The sequence below is a fragment of the Arachis ipaensis genome, chromosome B3 (assembly GCF_059453495.1).
Source record: "Arachis ipaensis isolate K30076 ecotype BB chromosome B3, ASM5945349v1, whole genome shotgun sequence".
Taxonomy (NCBI): domain Eukaryota; kingdom Viridiplantae; phylum Streptophyta; class Magnoliopsida; order Fabales; family Fabaceae; genus Arachis; species Arachis ipaensis.
The window spans coordinates 34,627,872-34,644,081 of record NC_142438.1 but is presented as its reverse complement, the minus strand read 5'-3'; the positions used below and the strand labels follow the sequence as shown (position 1 = coordinate 34,644,081).

Genomic DNA, 16,210 nt, shown 5'->3' with positions numbered 1-16,210 from the left:
ATCAAATTATTTTTACAAAAGATTCGTATAAAACAAAAGTCTCTGTCGATTAAAAAGACTAGGGTCTCCGTAGATAAAAAAAATCAAATAATAAACTTATTATTATTATTTTTATATTAAAGAGTTTAATTAATTTTAACATTCATTATCTACAATTTAAAAGAATTTAATGTGTATATTTTTATATTTAATTAGGTGTTAAGTCTATTGCACAAATAAAAATAATTAATTTTTATATACTTGTTATTTGAAAATAGTAGTTTTTTCCTCTATATATATAAAAATATAATTAGATATTAGTATAAAAAATTTATATTAATAGTTATAAAATTAGTTCAAAATCATTTATTTGAAAGAATTGAATCTTGATGCTAATTATTAATCACAATATTAGTATTCTCTCCAAATTATATGTAATAAATATTTGAAGAAAAAAAAGTGAATATATAAAATAAAAAGATAAGCGGTAAAAATTTAAAACTAAATAAAAAAACTAAAAAGGTATGCAAATAATAATAATAATAATAATATATTTTCATGTGAATATTATTACAGGATCATTTTTAATTATATTTAATTATAAATTTAATAGATTTTTTATAATTTTATGAATTTATTTGAATTATATTATTTTATTAATTTTATTTTTTTAGAACAGAAAGGTAAAGAGTAATAGAGAACGAGAGAGAAATTAAAAAAAAATATAAAGAAGACGAAGAAGGAGAGAGAAAGTTTGTTAATTTTGGATGAAAAAAATTTATTTTAATTATAATGAAAGAATATCTCGTGACACATTTTGATTTATCAAATTAGTAATATAAAATATAAATTATAAGTTATATATAGAGTGTGAAGGATAGAGAGAAATAAAGAAGGGGAGAGAGAAAGATAAGAGGATGGAGGAAGAGAGTTTATTAACTTTGAAGAAAAATATTTTATCTCAATTTTGATGAAAGAGTGTCATATAATAATACATTTTACTTGTTCAATAGTAATATAATATAGCTATATTTTAATTTTAATTTTAATTTTAAATTAATTTTAATTGTAATTTAAAAATATTTTGTTGCATATTTTGATTGTCAAATTTATAATTAATTATTGATAATGGTATATAAGAAAGATAGAATAAGTAAAAGAATAAGAGAGATAGAGAAAGGAAGAGAAATGAGGAAAAAACTCTTTAATTTTGAAAAAAAAAAAACTTTAATTTCAATTACAATGAGAGAGTGATATGTGGTATATTTTGGTTGTAAAATTAGTAATATATAATAGATATAAATTAAAAAATAAAATATATATTAAGAAAAAATTAAATTTTACATATATTTATATATTAATACATATGAATTAATTTAGTAGTTAATTTTGATATTCAAATAGTATTTTTAAAATTAATTATATTGTGGGGAGGGATATGGTATGCATATGTGGTATCTTTAATTAATATTAAATAGTAACAAAGTGATCCCTAACTCTTAATATAAGGGTATTTTAAATGGGAAGTTCTATGGTATGAATAGAGTTAGACATTCAGAGGTATGGATCCGACGTGGACGGGACGCAGTTACGACGCGTGCACGGGAGCCCTATGTCGTTAAAGCAGGTGAGTTGATAGAAAGGCTGATAGTAGTAGGTGGGGAGCAGATCTCGTGTTTCGTTCCATGAAATGTTAACAATTTAATAAAATTGATTAAATATGTGGTGTGATTAAGCTTTATTGGATGATGGGCTGAATAAAATATTAAAAAGTTTTTTGATCCGTTGGTTGGATTTTGGAAGCCCATGACAATTAATTGCTGACAAAAAATGTTACAATATGAAAAAACAATCAATCACTGGTCCACTTTTAAGAATCTTTAATGTTAGGAGTCTCTTTTGAACACTTCAAGTAGGAGTCTCTCTTTATAGTTGGAAAAATTTAAAATGATCTTTAGATGAAATCGTAAATATATATTTTTTTACAAATAATACTTATAATTTGTGACCTCTTTTTTTGCATTTTTCATTTCTATTGGATTGGAAATGTTGCTATTTTTAGATATTTTTTAAGTATATTAATATATTTTTTAAAAAAATATAAATATTTTTTTATTATTCATATCATTTTCACTGCTAATGAGTTAAGTAATAAATAATAAAAAACATTAATTTAAAAAATTATTTTTTAATTAAATTTAATTAAATATTTTTTTCTTCTTATGTGTGTTTTTATTATTTTTTATTAGACTAAATTAATTATTAAAATAATTTGGTCATGCAATAGCATTGCCGTAAAAGATTCTTTATTAATGTTGTTTGCAAAGAAAAAATATTTAAAAACTTTCAAAGTATGTTGTTGTTAGTAATAATGAGATATAACTATATTTGCAGTATGATTTAAATAGATTCAAAAAATAAAATTTATTTAATTTGTTATGATTTGAATAATATCCGTTTGATTTTTATTGTTTACAAATAATAGAATTTATATCAAATGAATTTAAAAGCTATTTTGCAATGTACTCTAATTCAAATTATTGTAATAAATATATAAATAAATGATTTATTGGTATATTATTTTTAAAAGGATTTTAAATTTTATAAAAATATGTATATTAATAAAAAAATATAAATATTTAAAAAAATATAAATACAAATAATTAACTTTGGTTATTTATTTCAAAAATTGTTTTATTTAATTAACAGAAATTTGTTGACCTATATTAAAAATGTGCAATTTCATTTTTCTTTTGTCGACGTTCACATTTAATTACGTTTGGTCTTAGAAATAACTTAGGCCATATTTTGAAAAAATAAATATCATTTGAAATCTTAAACCTTAAATAAAACACAGTTTGTCGTATCTTTTGTGTTGCTTACGTTATGCAATTTTTTACGTGAATAAAAAAGATAAAATTATATAAATTTTATCTGAAAAATATAGAACTTTTAGTTACATATAAAAGTTGTTACCCTACTCCTCTTTATCTATTTTTTAGATTCTGCAGAATTTTTTAGTTGAAAGTAATGAAAAAAGTATAAATTGTACTTGAAAAACCTAAAAATTTTAGCTGGACGAACAAAAGTTGATTTGAACTGCGCTAATCTTTGGAAGGGATTAATAAAGAAGATCCACTAAACTTTTACAAAATTAAACAAAAATTTTTGCTATACAAATACTAAAGCTGTCTCCGATTTTGAGAATGGAAAAAAATAAGACACTGAAGAATAGGATACAAAAAACTAATACAAAAAATAATTAGTGTTCTACTGTTCTTGTATTTTATTTGGTAATAAAGTAAAACAAATTCTAAAAATTTAATTTATTCATATTTTTTTATATCATAAAATTGCACAATATTTTTTTATAATTATTTTCACTTATATTAAAATTAATTATATTTGTTATTATTCATAATTATTTATATAAATATTATTAAATATATATAAATAACAAATATAAAATATTTTTATTAATTACAATATTATTATTTTTTTATAATTATATAATATTTATTAATATTAATTTTTAATAAATACATATAAGTATATACGAGAGTAATCATCATGTTTTTACTCATCTAATATCATGATCTAATTTTTATCCCTTTATCACTATCATTATCATTTTTTGGACACTCCTCAAAAGCATATTTCTACGATTTATAACATTACTCTTCAAAATTTTTCAAATTTTTCATCAGTGATTAATTATCATGGGCTTCCAAAATCCAACCAACGGATCAAAAAAACTTTCCAACGTTTTATTCAGCCCATCATCCAATAAAGCTTAATCACACCACACATTTAATCAATTTTGTTAAATTGTTAACACTCCATAGAACGAAATACGAGACCTGCTCCCCACCTGCTGCTGTCAGCCTTTCTATCAGCTCACCTGCTTCAATGACACAAGGATCCCGTGCACGCGTCAAAACTGCATTCCGTCCACGTCGGATCCATACCTCTGAATGTCTAACTCTATCCATATCATAGAACTTCCCATTTTAAATAGGTGGCGTGTGACCTGTGGTAAATGACCTGGTTTGATGGCTAAGGTAGACTTGAAGTAGCCAATGTAAAAGTGACATGTGTGAAGTTTAAATGGTTGACAAGAAAAAATTTAATTCTGTTAAAGGTTGACAATTTTTTAATGGAGGTACATATATATTTGTATGGATATTTTCATATATTTTTTTAAAATGTTAGTTATCCCCACAAATTAATAAATAGATCCGTTCTTTTGAGGAGTCAAATTATGAACTTTTTTTTTGTTTACAAAGGGGCTAAAAGTCCAAAACAAAACCTAACCACACAATAAGAGTCTAGGTTTAGAGACCCCATAGCATCATCAAGTAACGATAGATTCAGATCAGCTGGAGATGAATTCCATATGATTAAATCTTAGCTCTATTCTACACTATAGTTTGCTAGCCAATTAACACAAGAGTTGGTAGGCATGCGAGAAGTGTATTTGCCAATCTCTCGAGATAAAATATTGGATTCTGTAATACAAGATCGATTCCACTCCTCTTTTTTGTTTGGTCTTTGATATACTTTCTATTGCTGCTTTAAATTGCACTTTAATCACACATTCTTGAACCCCATAGACCAGGCTATCTCCAGTCCAAGACTGACTTTTCAGAGCTCCAGTAAGAAAGATGACCATTTTCCCAACTATTTTGAAAAACACAACTTATTTGCATCTTTATTTCGTAGTAAACCATCACATCCCACTTTGTTCACTCTAATTTTCTTTACTCCATCTGTATTTACTTTGATCCAATTCTCCATAGGAGTCTTCCATTTAATATTGGTTTCTATCCTAATTGGGTAGGCTGGTCCAATCTTCTTTTTATCAAAAATCTCATGAATAGTGTCAACATAATCATGAATAATAGAAACCACTATATTGGAACGTTTAAATGGTTCTTGAAAAATCTCTATATTTTTTCAAGTCCACAATTTCCAACAAGTAACAAAAAAGTGCTAATCCACCTCTTTTTGGATAAATACAGAGATTATGCGGGTGATTCAATCCAATCCTTCAAATTAGAAGAGGTGACGACATTGATTTTTTGCGGGTGGATAAGCTTCCTTCGAATATTCATCTCTTCCTTGTAATCTCTTAGCACATGGACTATGCTTTCCACCATACTCTGGAAATTATTTCAGAAAAGAGAAACTCCAAACCACTTGTGTCTGCGTATGTTAGTTAAGAGTTTGTCGTGGTTGGCTTGCCACATGAAAGTTTTAATTCGTTGTGTGTCTCTCCATTTCCAAATCTTCATCGATACATTGTTGCTACTTGCTGGAGGGAACTCAGGGCCTTATAAGCGGACTTAACAGTAAATCTCTTGTCTTCATTATGTCTCTACGAAAGATTATATGGAGAATCTGATGGCATGGACACTGGGTGTGCACAAATTCTATCTATACACTTCAATGGGAGCAAATTTTGGATCAAATCAAAATTTCACTGTCCATTTTTCATCATAAAATTGTTTACCTTCGATGGGTGGTTTTTGCTGAACTCTTGATTATTCGTTTTGGGTCTTACATTTTCTGTGTATTTGGTGAAGATGAGCAAGAAAGGTTAGTTACTCTCGTTTAGTTTCTTTTCATTTTATTCGTTTATTGTGTCTTTTCGAATGGTGAAAGGGAAGAAGGTTGTGATAGGGAGGAATGTTAGGGGTCATGGTAAAAAGGAAATTGCTGATGAAAAAGATAAAATTGTTGAAGATGTGTGGGTCTGGGATCCTAATGATCCTTTTGCATGGGTAGTGGAATCGGTGAGGGGATGGTCTTCTGTATATGATGATGAGCAAAGCGTGCCTCAGTTAGGCTTAGCGTCTTCGTGGGTTAGGGAGGGTGGGGGTATTAATATTAAATTTTTGCCTTATAATGCTGATGACCGCTTATACCACCGTGGTGAAGGGTTTGAGTTTTTCTTCATGTACAGTTGCATTTTTGTAGACCTTGGTGTTAGATTTCTGTTTACTGAGTTTGAACGTGGAGTGTTGATGCAGCTTAAGTGTGCGCCTTCTCAATTGCACCCAAATTCATGGGCTTTTGTTAGGGCGTTTGAGGTGTTAATGGAGTACCTTGAATCCGAACTATCGCTGGAGGTGTTTTTTGCTCTCTTCCAGTGTAAAGGTGTGAAAAGGGGTGGATGGTTGAACTTGGCGAGTGCTCCTGGTCGAGCCATCTTTAGTTTGTATAAGTCATCTTATAAAGGGTTTAAGCCAATGTTTCTGAAGGTTAGTGTTGCCGAGGATGAGTTTCCTTGGTATGTTGATGACTGTTTGCTGGAGAAGTTTCTTTTATTCTGGTGTCCTAGACCTAGGCAGATATTGGGGATGGATGAGATGGAATATAGAAATGAGATGATGGTGGAATATTTAGTTAACAATGTTTCCTCTTCTGGTTTGTTGTCTGTTATGGAACTTCTTGAGTGGGAGTCTGATAAAGATGTTGTTTCAGAGTACATAAGTAAAAATTTTGTTTAGACTTGTCTAGTTTGTTTTATGGTTTTTTTATGTTTCTCTTGTATTGGTATTTTTGCAGTTGAGAAGGCTCCGAAAGTGACATCGAGCAGTTTGAAGGCATTCTTCCGAGCGAAGAATGTGGATAAAGAAGGGTCTAGTATTCATGCGAAGGTTGAGAAAGGAGCCGAGGTTAATCAGCCTTCTCCTACTAAGAAAGTAAATTATAAGCAAAAGAGGGGAGATGGCAAGAAAGAAAAGGTGGTGTATTTGGCTGGTGACAAATTTGGCGGGAAGGAGGTCGACTTGGATCAGGTAAAGAGGTTTACCGAAAATCAAAAGGAACTGCATGGTTATAAGGGAGATAAGGATCTCACCTCACTATGGAGTGAGCATTTTCCTCTGTTGATGGTTGCCGATGAATATTGTCAAAGCCTCGCCGATATCAGACTGGTTCAGGACGTTGGTGACATTGGCGTTTGTCAATATCTTTAGGTATGATATCTTTGTTCGTCTTTCCTTTGCAATGTTAGTTTGTGCTGGTTTGATTTGATTGTTTGTTGTTTCAAGTGAAAGGAGCTCGGCTGATGTCTATCGGCCGAACTCAGGAGTTAAAACATGCCAGGGACTTGTTTGACAAAGTTGTTGTGGACCAGCTGATGCAGGATAATTTGGTTAAAGGTAACAAACTTCGCACTGCTTTGGATTTGGTGGACTCTTTGCAAGAGAAGCTAACTGCTGCCGAGAATGTCAGAAAGACATTTGATGAAGAAAAAATTGCTTTGGAGGCTAGGCTGGCTGTGCTGGTTGCTAAGAAGAAAAAGCTCAAGACTGACAAAGAAGACCACAGCCTTGAGATGTTCGCTGCTGGATTTGAGAGGACTGTTGAGCAAGCGAAACTTCTGGCGCCTGCTGCTGATTTGTCTGCAATGGATCCGTGTAAGGTTGTTGTTGGCGAGGAGTTAGTTGAGGATGATGAAGATGGTATTGAGGGGGAGGGTGAGAACCCAGATGCCCCGTGAACTTATGTGATAAATTAGTAGTTGTATATTGTTTATCTTTTGTATGATTGTGAAACTTCTAGCGTATAGCCAAAAACTGTTTTGATGTTGTTTGCTAGCTTACTTACCCGAAAAATGTTTGGTACTGGTATAATTTGGTTGAATGTTGATGCATGTTTAGTAAGTTGTGTGGTTTTCTGACTTGAAAACCTTTTGAATACTCATCGCATGAGTTTAGTAGTATTTTGTTTAAAGTACTTGGCCGAGTAGGATAGAAAACAGATATACAAAGTAACTGATAGTTAGTGTATTATGAATTTAGTAATTGTAAGGGTGCGGGGTGGTGTGCCTCATGAAAACCTCTCCAGTAAAATCTAACTTAGGGATAAAATCTGGTAGTAGGAAAAAGAGTGCATCACCGTGTCCGACTTATAGACTAACTGTAATACAGTTTTAAAGAAGAAATGTTCCAATTATTTGGTAGTATTGTGCCATCAAGTGTTTGTATTTTGTATGCTCCTTTGCCGATGACTTTGCAAATCCGGAATGGGCCTTCCCAATTGGTGCTTAGCTTGCCATGTCCTGGTGGCTTTTGTACGTCTTCTATTTTTCTGAGGATGAGGTCGCCCTCTAAGAATGTTCTCGGCTTGAGTTTCTTGTTGTACTTCCAAGCTATAGCTCGTTTTGCTGCAAGCTGTTGAAGTGTTGACTTGTTTTGATTTTCTTTGACGAGGTCAAGCTCGGTTCTTCTGTTTTCAATGTTGTCGTCTTCATTGACGCTTGCAGTTCTGGGAGATTGTAAGGAGATTTCGACAGGTAGCATGGCATCACATCCGTACATCAGCCTAAAAGGGATTTCTTTCGTTGAGGATTGCTCTGTTGTGTTATAGCTCCATAGTACTTCTGGGATGAGCTCGGCCCATTCTCCTTTGGAATCTTCAAGCTTCTTCTTGAGCCCCTATAGGATAATCTTATTGGCAGCCTCAGCTAGACCGTTAGTCTGTGGGTATTCTACAGATGAGAACCGTTAAACTATTTTGAAATTTTATAAGAAAGTTGTGATTTTTTATCTATAAATTGTCTACCATTATCAGTTATAATGGACTGAGGGATACCAAATCTGCAGAGTATGTTTCTCCATACAAAAGATATCATTTTTTCAAAAGTTATTTTTGCCAATGGTATTGTCTCTATTCATTTTGTAAAATAGTCAATAGCAACAATTAAAAATTTAACCTGCCCTGGTGCTGGTGGGAAAAGTCCGAGGATGTCCAGTCCTCACTTATTGAACAGCCAGCTTACCTCTGATGAATGCAACTGCTCGACTGGATTATGGATGACTGGTGCGTGACGTTGGCAATAGTCACAATGTTGAACTTTATGCATGCAATCTTGTTGCAAAGTTGGCCAGTAGTAGCCTGCTCGGAGGATCTTGGAAGCTAAACTTCGTCCTCCTATATGCGTTTCACAAACGCCTTCGTGTACCTCGTCCATGGTTAACTTGGCATCTGTTGTATCTAGGCATTTTAGAAGAGGTCTTGTGAAAGCTCGCTTGTATAGTTCGGTGCCGAGTAGTGTGTAGAAACTCGCTCTTCTTTTGAACTTTCTCTTATTTTGAACGTCGTTAGGTATTTGTTTTGTTTGTAGATAGTGTACGAAAAGGTTTTTGCTAGTCTTCTTCCTGTGAAATACTCGAAATTGCTATTAGCATAACACCAGGTTCATCAAGTGTTAGTTGAGATAAGGTCGGAGTTTTAGTTTGACTCCTAGTTGTTGCCAATTTCGAAAGAATATCAGCTTTATCATTTTGTTCTCGAGGTATATGGGAAATATCGAAATTTTGGAAACCAACAATAGAGTTATTGACAATAGAATTATATTTTTCTAACAGTGGATCTTTTACCTGAAAGTTACCTGTTACCTATTGCACCACAAGTAGGGAATCACATTTGACGCTTAGTTGTGTTATGCCCATTGTGTGGGCCAGCTTTAGTCCTGCTATTAGTGCCTCGTGTTCTACCTGGTTATTGCTTGCATGGAAGGTAAATGGCAGGGATTGCTCTAGAGCTGTCCCTTGTTCGTCTTCAAGCAGAATTTCAACTCCAGAACCCTTGTTGTTCGAAGCCCCCATCGACGTATAACGTCTAATTGGATATGGTTAGACTGGATTTGTCTACCGCCAGCTCTGCAATGAAATTAGTCAGCGCTTGAGACTTTATAGCTCCTTGTGATTGGTATTGGATGTCATACTCGGATAGTTCGATTGACCATTTGATGAGTCTTCCGTCAAGCTCAGGTTTTGCTAGAACTTGACGGAGGGGCTGTTCTATTTTTACTATAATGGTATGACTCTGGAAATAGTATCCCAAACGTCTGGCCGTTGTTATTAAGGTTAAGACAAGTTTTTCTATCCTCGGGTATCTGACTTCAGCTTGTTGGAGGGACTTACTGACGAAGTATACTGGATATTGTTGCTTTCCTGTTTCTGTTACCAAGACAGAACTGATAGCATGATTAGTAACAGATAAATAGAGGTATAGCGGTTTACTCAATTCCGGTTTGTGAAGTATAGGTGGTTCTGATAGTATGGTTTTGAGCTCGATGAAGGCTTTTTCGCATTCCTCAGATCATTCAAATTTTTCGTGTTTCCTTAGCCCCTTGAAGAAGTGATGCGATCAGTGAGCTATACAAGGCAAAAATCGAGACAATGTTGCTAGCCGACCAGTAAATTATTGAACCTCTTTGACCGTCCTTGGGCTTCTCATGTTCAGTATTGCTTGGCATTTTTCAGGGTTAGCTTCAATACCTCGGCAGGTGAGCATAAAGCCAAGGAATTTCTTTCCTTGTACTCCGAAAGCGCATTTTTCGGGATTGAGTTTCATGTTGTACGTTCAAAGTTGTCGAAATATCTCCTTTAAGTCTTTAATGTGGTTTGTCGCATGTAGTGTTTTTGCCACCATGTCGTCAACATAGACTTCTATATTTTGGCCAATTTGGTTTGAAAAGATTTTATTCATGAGTCTTTAATATGTTGCACCTACATTTTTGAGTCCGAATGGCATAACCTTATAGGAAAAATTTCCATTGTTAGTAATAAAAGCAGTCTTATCCTGTTCAGCCGAATGCATTCGTATTTGGTTGTAACCAGAATAAGCATATATAAAGCTTAAACATTGAAATCCGGAAGAGCTGTCAACTAGTTTATTGATGCATGGTAAGGGGTATGCGTCCTTTGGACAGGCCTTATTAAGGTCTGTATAGTCCACACACATCCTCCACTTATCGTTATTCTTTTTTACTATTACCACATTGGCTAACCAGCTAGTGTATCTGAGCTCTTTTATGAATCCAGCGTTGAGGAGCTTTTGGGTTTCTTCTAGAGAGGCTGCCCTTTTGTCTGTGCCAAGGTGTCTTTTTTTTTCTGAGCTATAGGTCGGATCAATGGATTGATTGCCAGCTTGTGGCAGATGACGTTAGGATCTATTCCTGGCATGTCTACTAGAGTCCATGCGAATAGGTCGATGTTTTGTCTTAATAGCTCGACCAGTTGTTCTTGCTCTCTGTTCTTTAACGCGTTGCCGAGGTATGTATATTTACCCTCCTCGGCTGTTAGTTGAACCTTTGTGAGGTCATTTGTCGGCATCGGTCACTCTTGGTGGTTGGTCCGAGGATCTAGGTCAGCTAATGGGGGTAACTGTTCTGAGTTGTATACTGCTTGGACGTGCTGTTGTTCAGGTTGTCTTGAATATTCATTTTTTAGGCTGGCATTATAGCACTGCCTGGCCTCCCTTTAATCTCTATGAATTGTAACTACTTTGTTATCCTGCGAAAGAAACTTAACACACAAATGCACGGTGGAAATAATAGCATTGAAAGCATTCAAGGAGGATCTTCCTAGAATTATATTGTAAGGACTTTTGCAATCAACGACTAAGTATTGTATGTTTATGGTTTTACAGGCAAGGTAATTGCCAAGCGTTGTTTATAACCAGATATAACCTCGGATAGGAACTCGCTTACCTGAGAAACCTACCAGTTTCTCGGATGATGTTTGGAGGGCTTTGTCACGTAGCTTCATTTTCTAAAATGTTGAGTAGAATAGTACGTCTGCACTGCTCCCTGGGTCCATCAAGACTTTCTTTACCAATGGCTCTCCGACTTTTGCAGAGATGACCACTGGGTTGTCAAGGTTGCGGTCGCTTACCTTGTAGTCCTTGGGGAGGAACGAGATCTCTAGTTTGTCTGGATTGATGGATTGAGACGAGCTTGATGCCGTCACTGACATCATAGTCCCGTAGGATCTCTTCCTAGCCGAGTTGGTGCATCCTTCACCTGCAAAGCCGCCAGAAATGCAATTTATTACTCTACAAGGTGGATTAATATCTTCGTCTACCTTTTTCGCTTTATCTCGGGGATTATCAGTCGTTTTGGAATGTTGGCCAAGGTCTTCTGTGTTTTGCTTTCTTCCTCGGGTATCAATATACTTGTCTAATAGGCCTTGGCGGGCCAGCCTTTCGAGGAGGTCCTTTGCTATAACGCAGTCATCTGTTGTGTGTCCGTATTTCTGATGGAAAATGCAGTATTTAAATTTGTCTACGTATTGCTGGTCTTGGTATGTGCCAGCCCTGTTTGGAGGCTTGATGAGCTTTGAATGCAGGATGTCTTTGACGATGTCCTCTCTCTTGGTGTTGAGGGTGATGGTTTCAGTGGCTAAGAAAAGGGGGGGGGGTTGAATCTTAGCCCCCTTTTTGCTTGATAACCCTTGCTGGACTTAGAGGAGACTTTTCTGTTTTTAGCTCATCACTTTACACGAGACTTTTTCTTTTGTCTCGTCCCTAGCCACGAGACTTTTCTTTTTGTCTCGTCACTTGGCACGAGATAATTTTGGTTTTTGCTCCTGTGCAGTAGAAACAGAAATGTAGAAGAGAAGAGTAGAAGATTACACCCAGATATATCCTGGTTCAGCTGCTAAGTGCAGTGCAGCCTACATCCAGTCTCCATCACAAACATGATGGAATTTCACTATAATCAATCTGATTACAAACTGTAAAGTGCTAACCCAACTTACAAGGGGATTCCCACAGAATCATGAAACACAACATAGATGAACAAAGGAACTCTAAGACATCTATGGCTTTTTTCTTTTAATTTTGCACTCTTTGCCTTTTTTCGCTCTATGGCTTTTTCATTACAAACATCACTGTTTGCTTTTTTCCATGAGACTCAAGACATGACAAAATTAAACAAAAAAATACAAAACAGAATACATTGAAGGAGAAGAAAATCTGTAAGCTTAGGTAGCTCTGAGAATCCTGTGCCTTGCACTCTCAATGCTTACTTCTAACTCCTTGCTCCAAACAGTGGCTGTTCTCCCTTTTTATAGAAGAGAGAAGCCTCCACACTTGAAGCCAAAAACCCAAGCCAACTTCTTCTTCCTTCAAGAAACCAGTTCGGCCACACAGAGAGAGAAGAGATAACCATGCAATAACCAACATGCAATTACCTCTAGTCCTTCCTTGGTCATCACTCTTCATCAATCCGAGCTCTCCATCCTTGGCTTGCTCTCCAAGATGGATTTCTGGCCCTTGATGCTTCATGATGATGATGACTTCATCTGCTTCAATCTCTGCCTCTACCATCACTTCGCCACTCTAGCTACTTGATAAACCCCATTTTTAGGGTTTATCTTGTATTGAATTTAGAGTATTTTGATGACCTTTTCTCGCATTTAACCTATGAATTAGCATGGTTTTGTTATCTCTCCCGTATTTGTGCTTAGGTGTAAAAACATGCTCTTTAGGCCTTATTTTGATGAATTTTGATTTCTCCTTGATTCCATAAGAGGCCTTGATGTGTTTGCTAGTAATTCCAGGATTGAAATAGGCTAGGCATGGATCAAAGGAAGCAAGGAAGGAAGCATGCAAGTGGAGAGAAGCACAAAAAGCCAAAGAATTGATTACGGCCAAGCACGCGCACGCGCACAAGGCGCTCGCGCGCACATTGCAGAATCAGCCAGGGACACGCACGCGTACCGTGCGCGCACGCGTCGATGTCTGCACATGACTTCATTAAGGCAACACGTGCCTGGCGATTTTGAGGGGTTTCTGAACCCATTTTTGGTGCCAATTGCTGATAGAAAGGAATAAAAGGATCAAGGCCTAAAGGGGAGAAAGAAAAATTAGAGAAGAAAGAAGTGATAGCTTTAGTTTAAAAGTAGTTTTAGAGAGAGAAGCTCTCACTTCTCTCTAGGATTAGGATTAGGTTTAGGTTAATATCTCTTCTTAGATCTAGGGTTAATTCATGCCTTAATTCAATTCTCCTTTGCCAATTCTTAATCTTCTCCTCTCCCTCTCTTTAGTTATGTACTTTAATTCTTGTAATTCTTCACTTTGTTTTGGATAGATTGTTGTTTCTTTTATTCCCTTTTAATAATGCAATTTGAGGTAATTCATGATAATTGTGATTTCCTTGATTGTTGTTGTTAATTATTTACATTCAATTGTAGTTAGAATTCACTCTTGTTGTGATTGACTATACTTTTCTTTTGTGCCTTCCAAGTGTTTGATTAAATGCTTGGTTGGATTTTTGTATAGATTTTGTTCCTCTTGGCCTAGGTAGAGTGATTAGTGACTCTTGAGTTATCTAATTCCTTTGTTGATTGATAATTAGAGATTGCTAATTGATTTGAATGCCTCTAAAGCTAGTCTCTCCTTTAGGAGTTAATTAGGACTTGAGGAATCAAATTGATTCATCCACTTGACTTTCCTCCATGGTTAGAGGTTAACTAAGTGGGAGCAATGAACAATTCTCATCACAATTGAGAAGGATAACTAGGATATGATTTCTAGTTCTCATATCTTGCCAAGAGCTTTTATAGTAGTTAGTTTATTTTCATTGCCATTTACTTTTCATGCTTCTTATCCAAAACCCCAAAACAACTCATAACCAATAACAAGACACTTTATTGTAATTCCTAGGGAGAACGACCCGAGGTCCAATTTTATAAATTTTAGGGGTTTGTACTAGTGACAAACAACTTTTTGTATGAAAGGATTATTGCTTGGGTTAGAAACTATACTTTACAACGAGATTTCATTAGTGAAATTCTAAACCGTCAAAAATCCAATCATCAAAATGGCGCCGTTTCCGGGGAATTGCAATGGTGTTATGTTATTGGTTAATGTATATATGTGAATAGTATGAATATGTTTGCTTTTGTTAGCTCTTGCTAGTTTTAGGATTTAATTTTCTTGCTTCTTATTTGATTTTGTTTTCATTTTCTTCTTGCTATCATGAATTCTCACCTTGGCTATGAGTTTGGTTATCAACATGTTGTAGGAAATGAGGACTATAATGAAGATATGTATCAAGAATGGGATGACCAAATGTGGGAGGAGCCATATGCTTATGATCAATCCTCATGGCAACAACCCCCACCAATGCACTATGAAGAAGAGTCATTCTATGATGCATATCAATCCAATGGTTATGGTGAATCACCTTGTGACTTTCAAGAACCACCACCATATGCCTATGATCCATACCCTCAACATAACTTCCAACCATACTCACAAGTCCCTTCTTACCAACCACCTTCATATGACCCTAATCCATATCCATCCTACCAACAACCATATGAGCAACATGAACCACACATAGAGCCACCACCACGCCAACATCAATATTTTCAAGAGCCACCTCCTCCACATTATTACCAAGATGAACCACCTCCAATATATGAAAATTTTCAACCACAAGATGAATACTACTTTCCACCACAACCTTCTATGGAAGAATACTCATATCCATTGATCCAAGAGCCACATGATCCTAATCATATTATCCAAGAGGAACAAGAGTCAAGGGATCGTCTCAAGGAAGCATTGGATCAATTTCAAACAACCATGGAGTGTGTTGTGCAACAAGTGGAAAGAGTAGAAAACATAGAACCACCATAACTCTACCAAGAAGAACCACCTTCCTACTATGAACCCTTCCCCCAATTTAATGAATCCTTCCACCCACCCCAATCTCTAATGGATGAAACCTTTGGTGTTCTTGTTCAAGGACAAGAAGAGATGAAAAGGGATGTGCAAAATTCCATGGCCACCTTGGATGCGGTAACAAATCAATTAGCCTCCCAATGCTTGAACACTCAAGGAACTCCCATGGATACATGTGGAGAATCAAATGAAGAACATAGCATGAAGGAGAGATTGGAAACTCCGGTGGGAAATGAGGGAAGTTGCTTTGTATTGGAACAATTGGAGGAAGCTTTAATTGTTGAAGACAAGAAAGAAGTGGTAGAAGACTTAGGAGATGCGGAGCTTCCATGGGAACATAGAGTTGAAGAAAACCCCTCCAAGATGATTGAAATTGATGCTAGGGAGGAAAGTGCACACCTTCCAAGGCATATCCCATATGAAGACTTGGATGGGATAGAGAAAGAATTGAGTTCCCTTGGTGATGAAGATCAAGCATCAAGTCTTAGTGGTGAAGAATCCTTTAAGCATGAAGAACCTCTCCGGTTGGATTTGAAAGCGTTGAGGAGGTAAACTCCTTTCACCCTCCCTATTATGATTTGAGTAAAGGAAAATGTTTAGATAAAATTGTTGAACAAAGGATTGAGATTAAGAGATCTTGTGAAGAGGTGGAAGTCCCTAGAAATAGAAGAACGAGGGTTGGTTATGCTTTGTCAAGATCTTTGGAAGCATCTTTGCCTAGGTTGTCATCTACTCCTTC

At 35.2% G+C, this 16,210-nt stretch overlaps 2 protein-coding genes across 2 annotated transcripts; one reads left to right on the top strand and one right to left on the bottom strand.

The window, feature by feature from the left end:
- Nucleotides 1-7,048: 7,048 nt before the first annotated feature.
- LOC110270090 (uncharacterized) lies at nt 7,049-7,489 on the top strand. Its single transcript, XM_088507964.1, has one exon. It carries the CDS (start codon nt 7,055-7,057, stop codon nt 7,487-7,489), a length of 435 nt encoding a protein of 144 aa, XP_088364090.1. The 5' UTR covers nt 7,049-7,054.
- Nucleotides 7,490-7,904: 415 nt separating this feature from the next.
- Nucleotides 7,905-8,962, bottom strand: LOC148570279 (uncharacterized). Its single transcript, XM_088506949.1, has 2 exons — nt 8,771-8,962; nt 7,905-8,426 (listed from the first exon to the last, which is right to left on the bottom strand). Exons 1-2 carry the CDS (start codon nt 8,960-8,962, stop codon nt 7,905-7,907), a joined length of 714 nt encoding a protein of 237 aa, XP_088363075.1.
- Nucleotides 8,963-16,210: the final 7,248 nt, after the last annotated feature.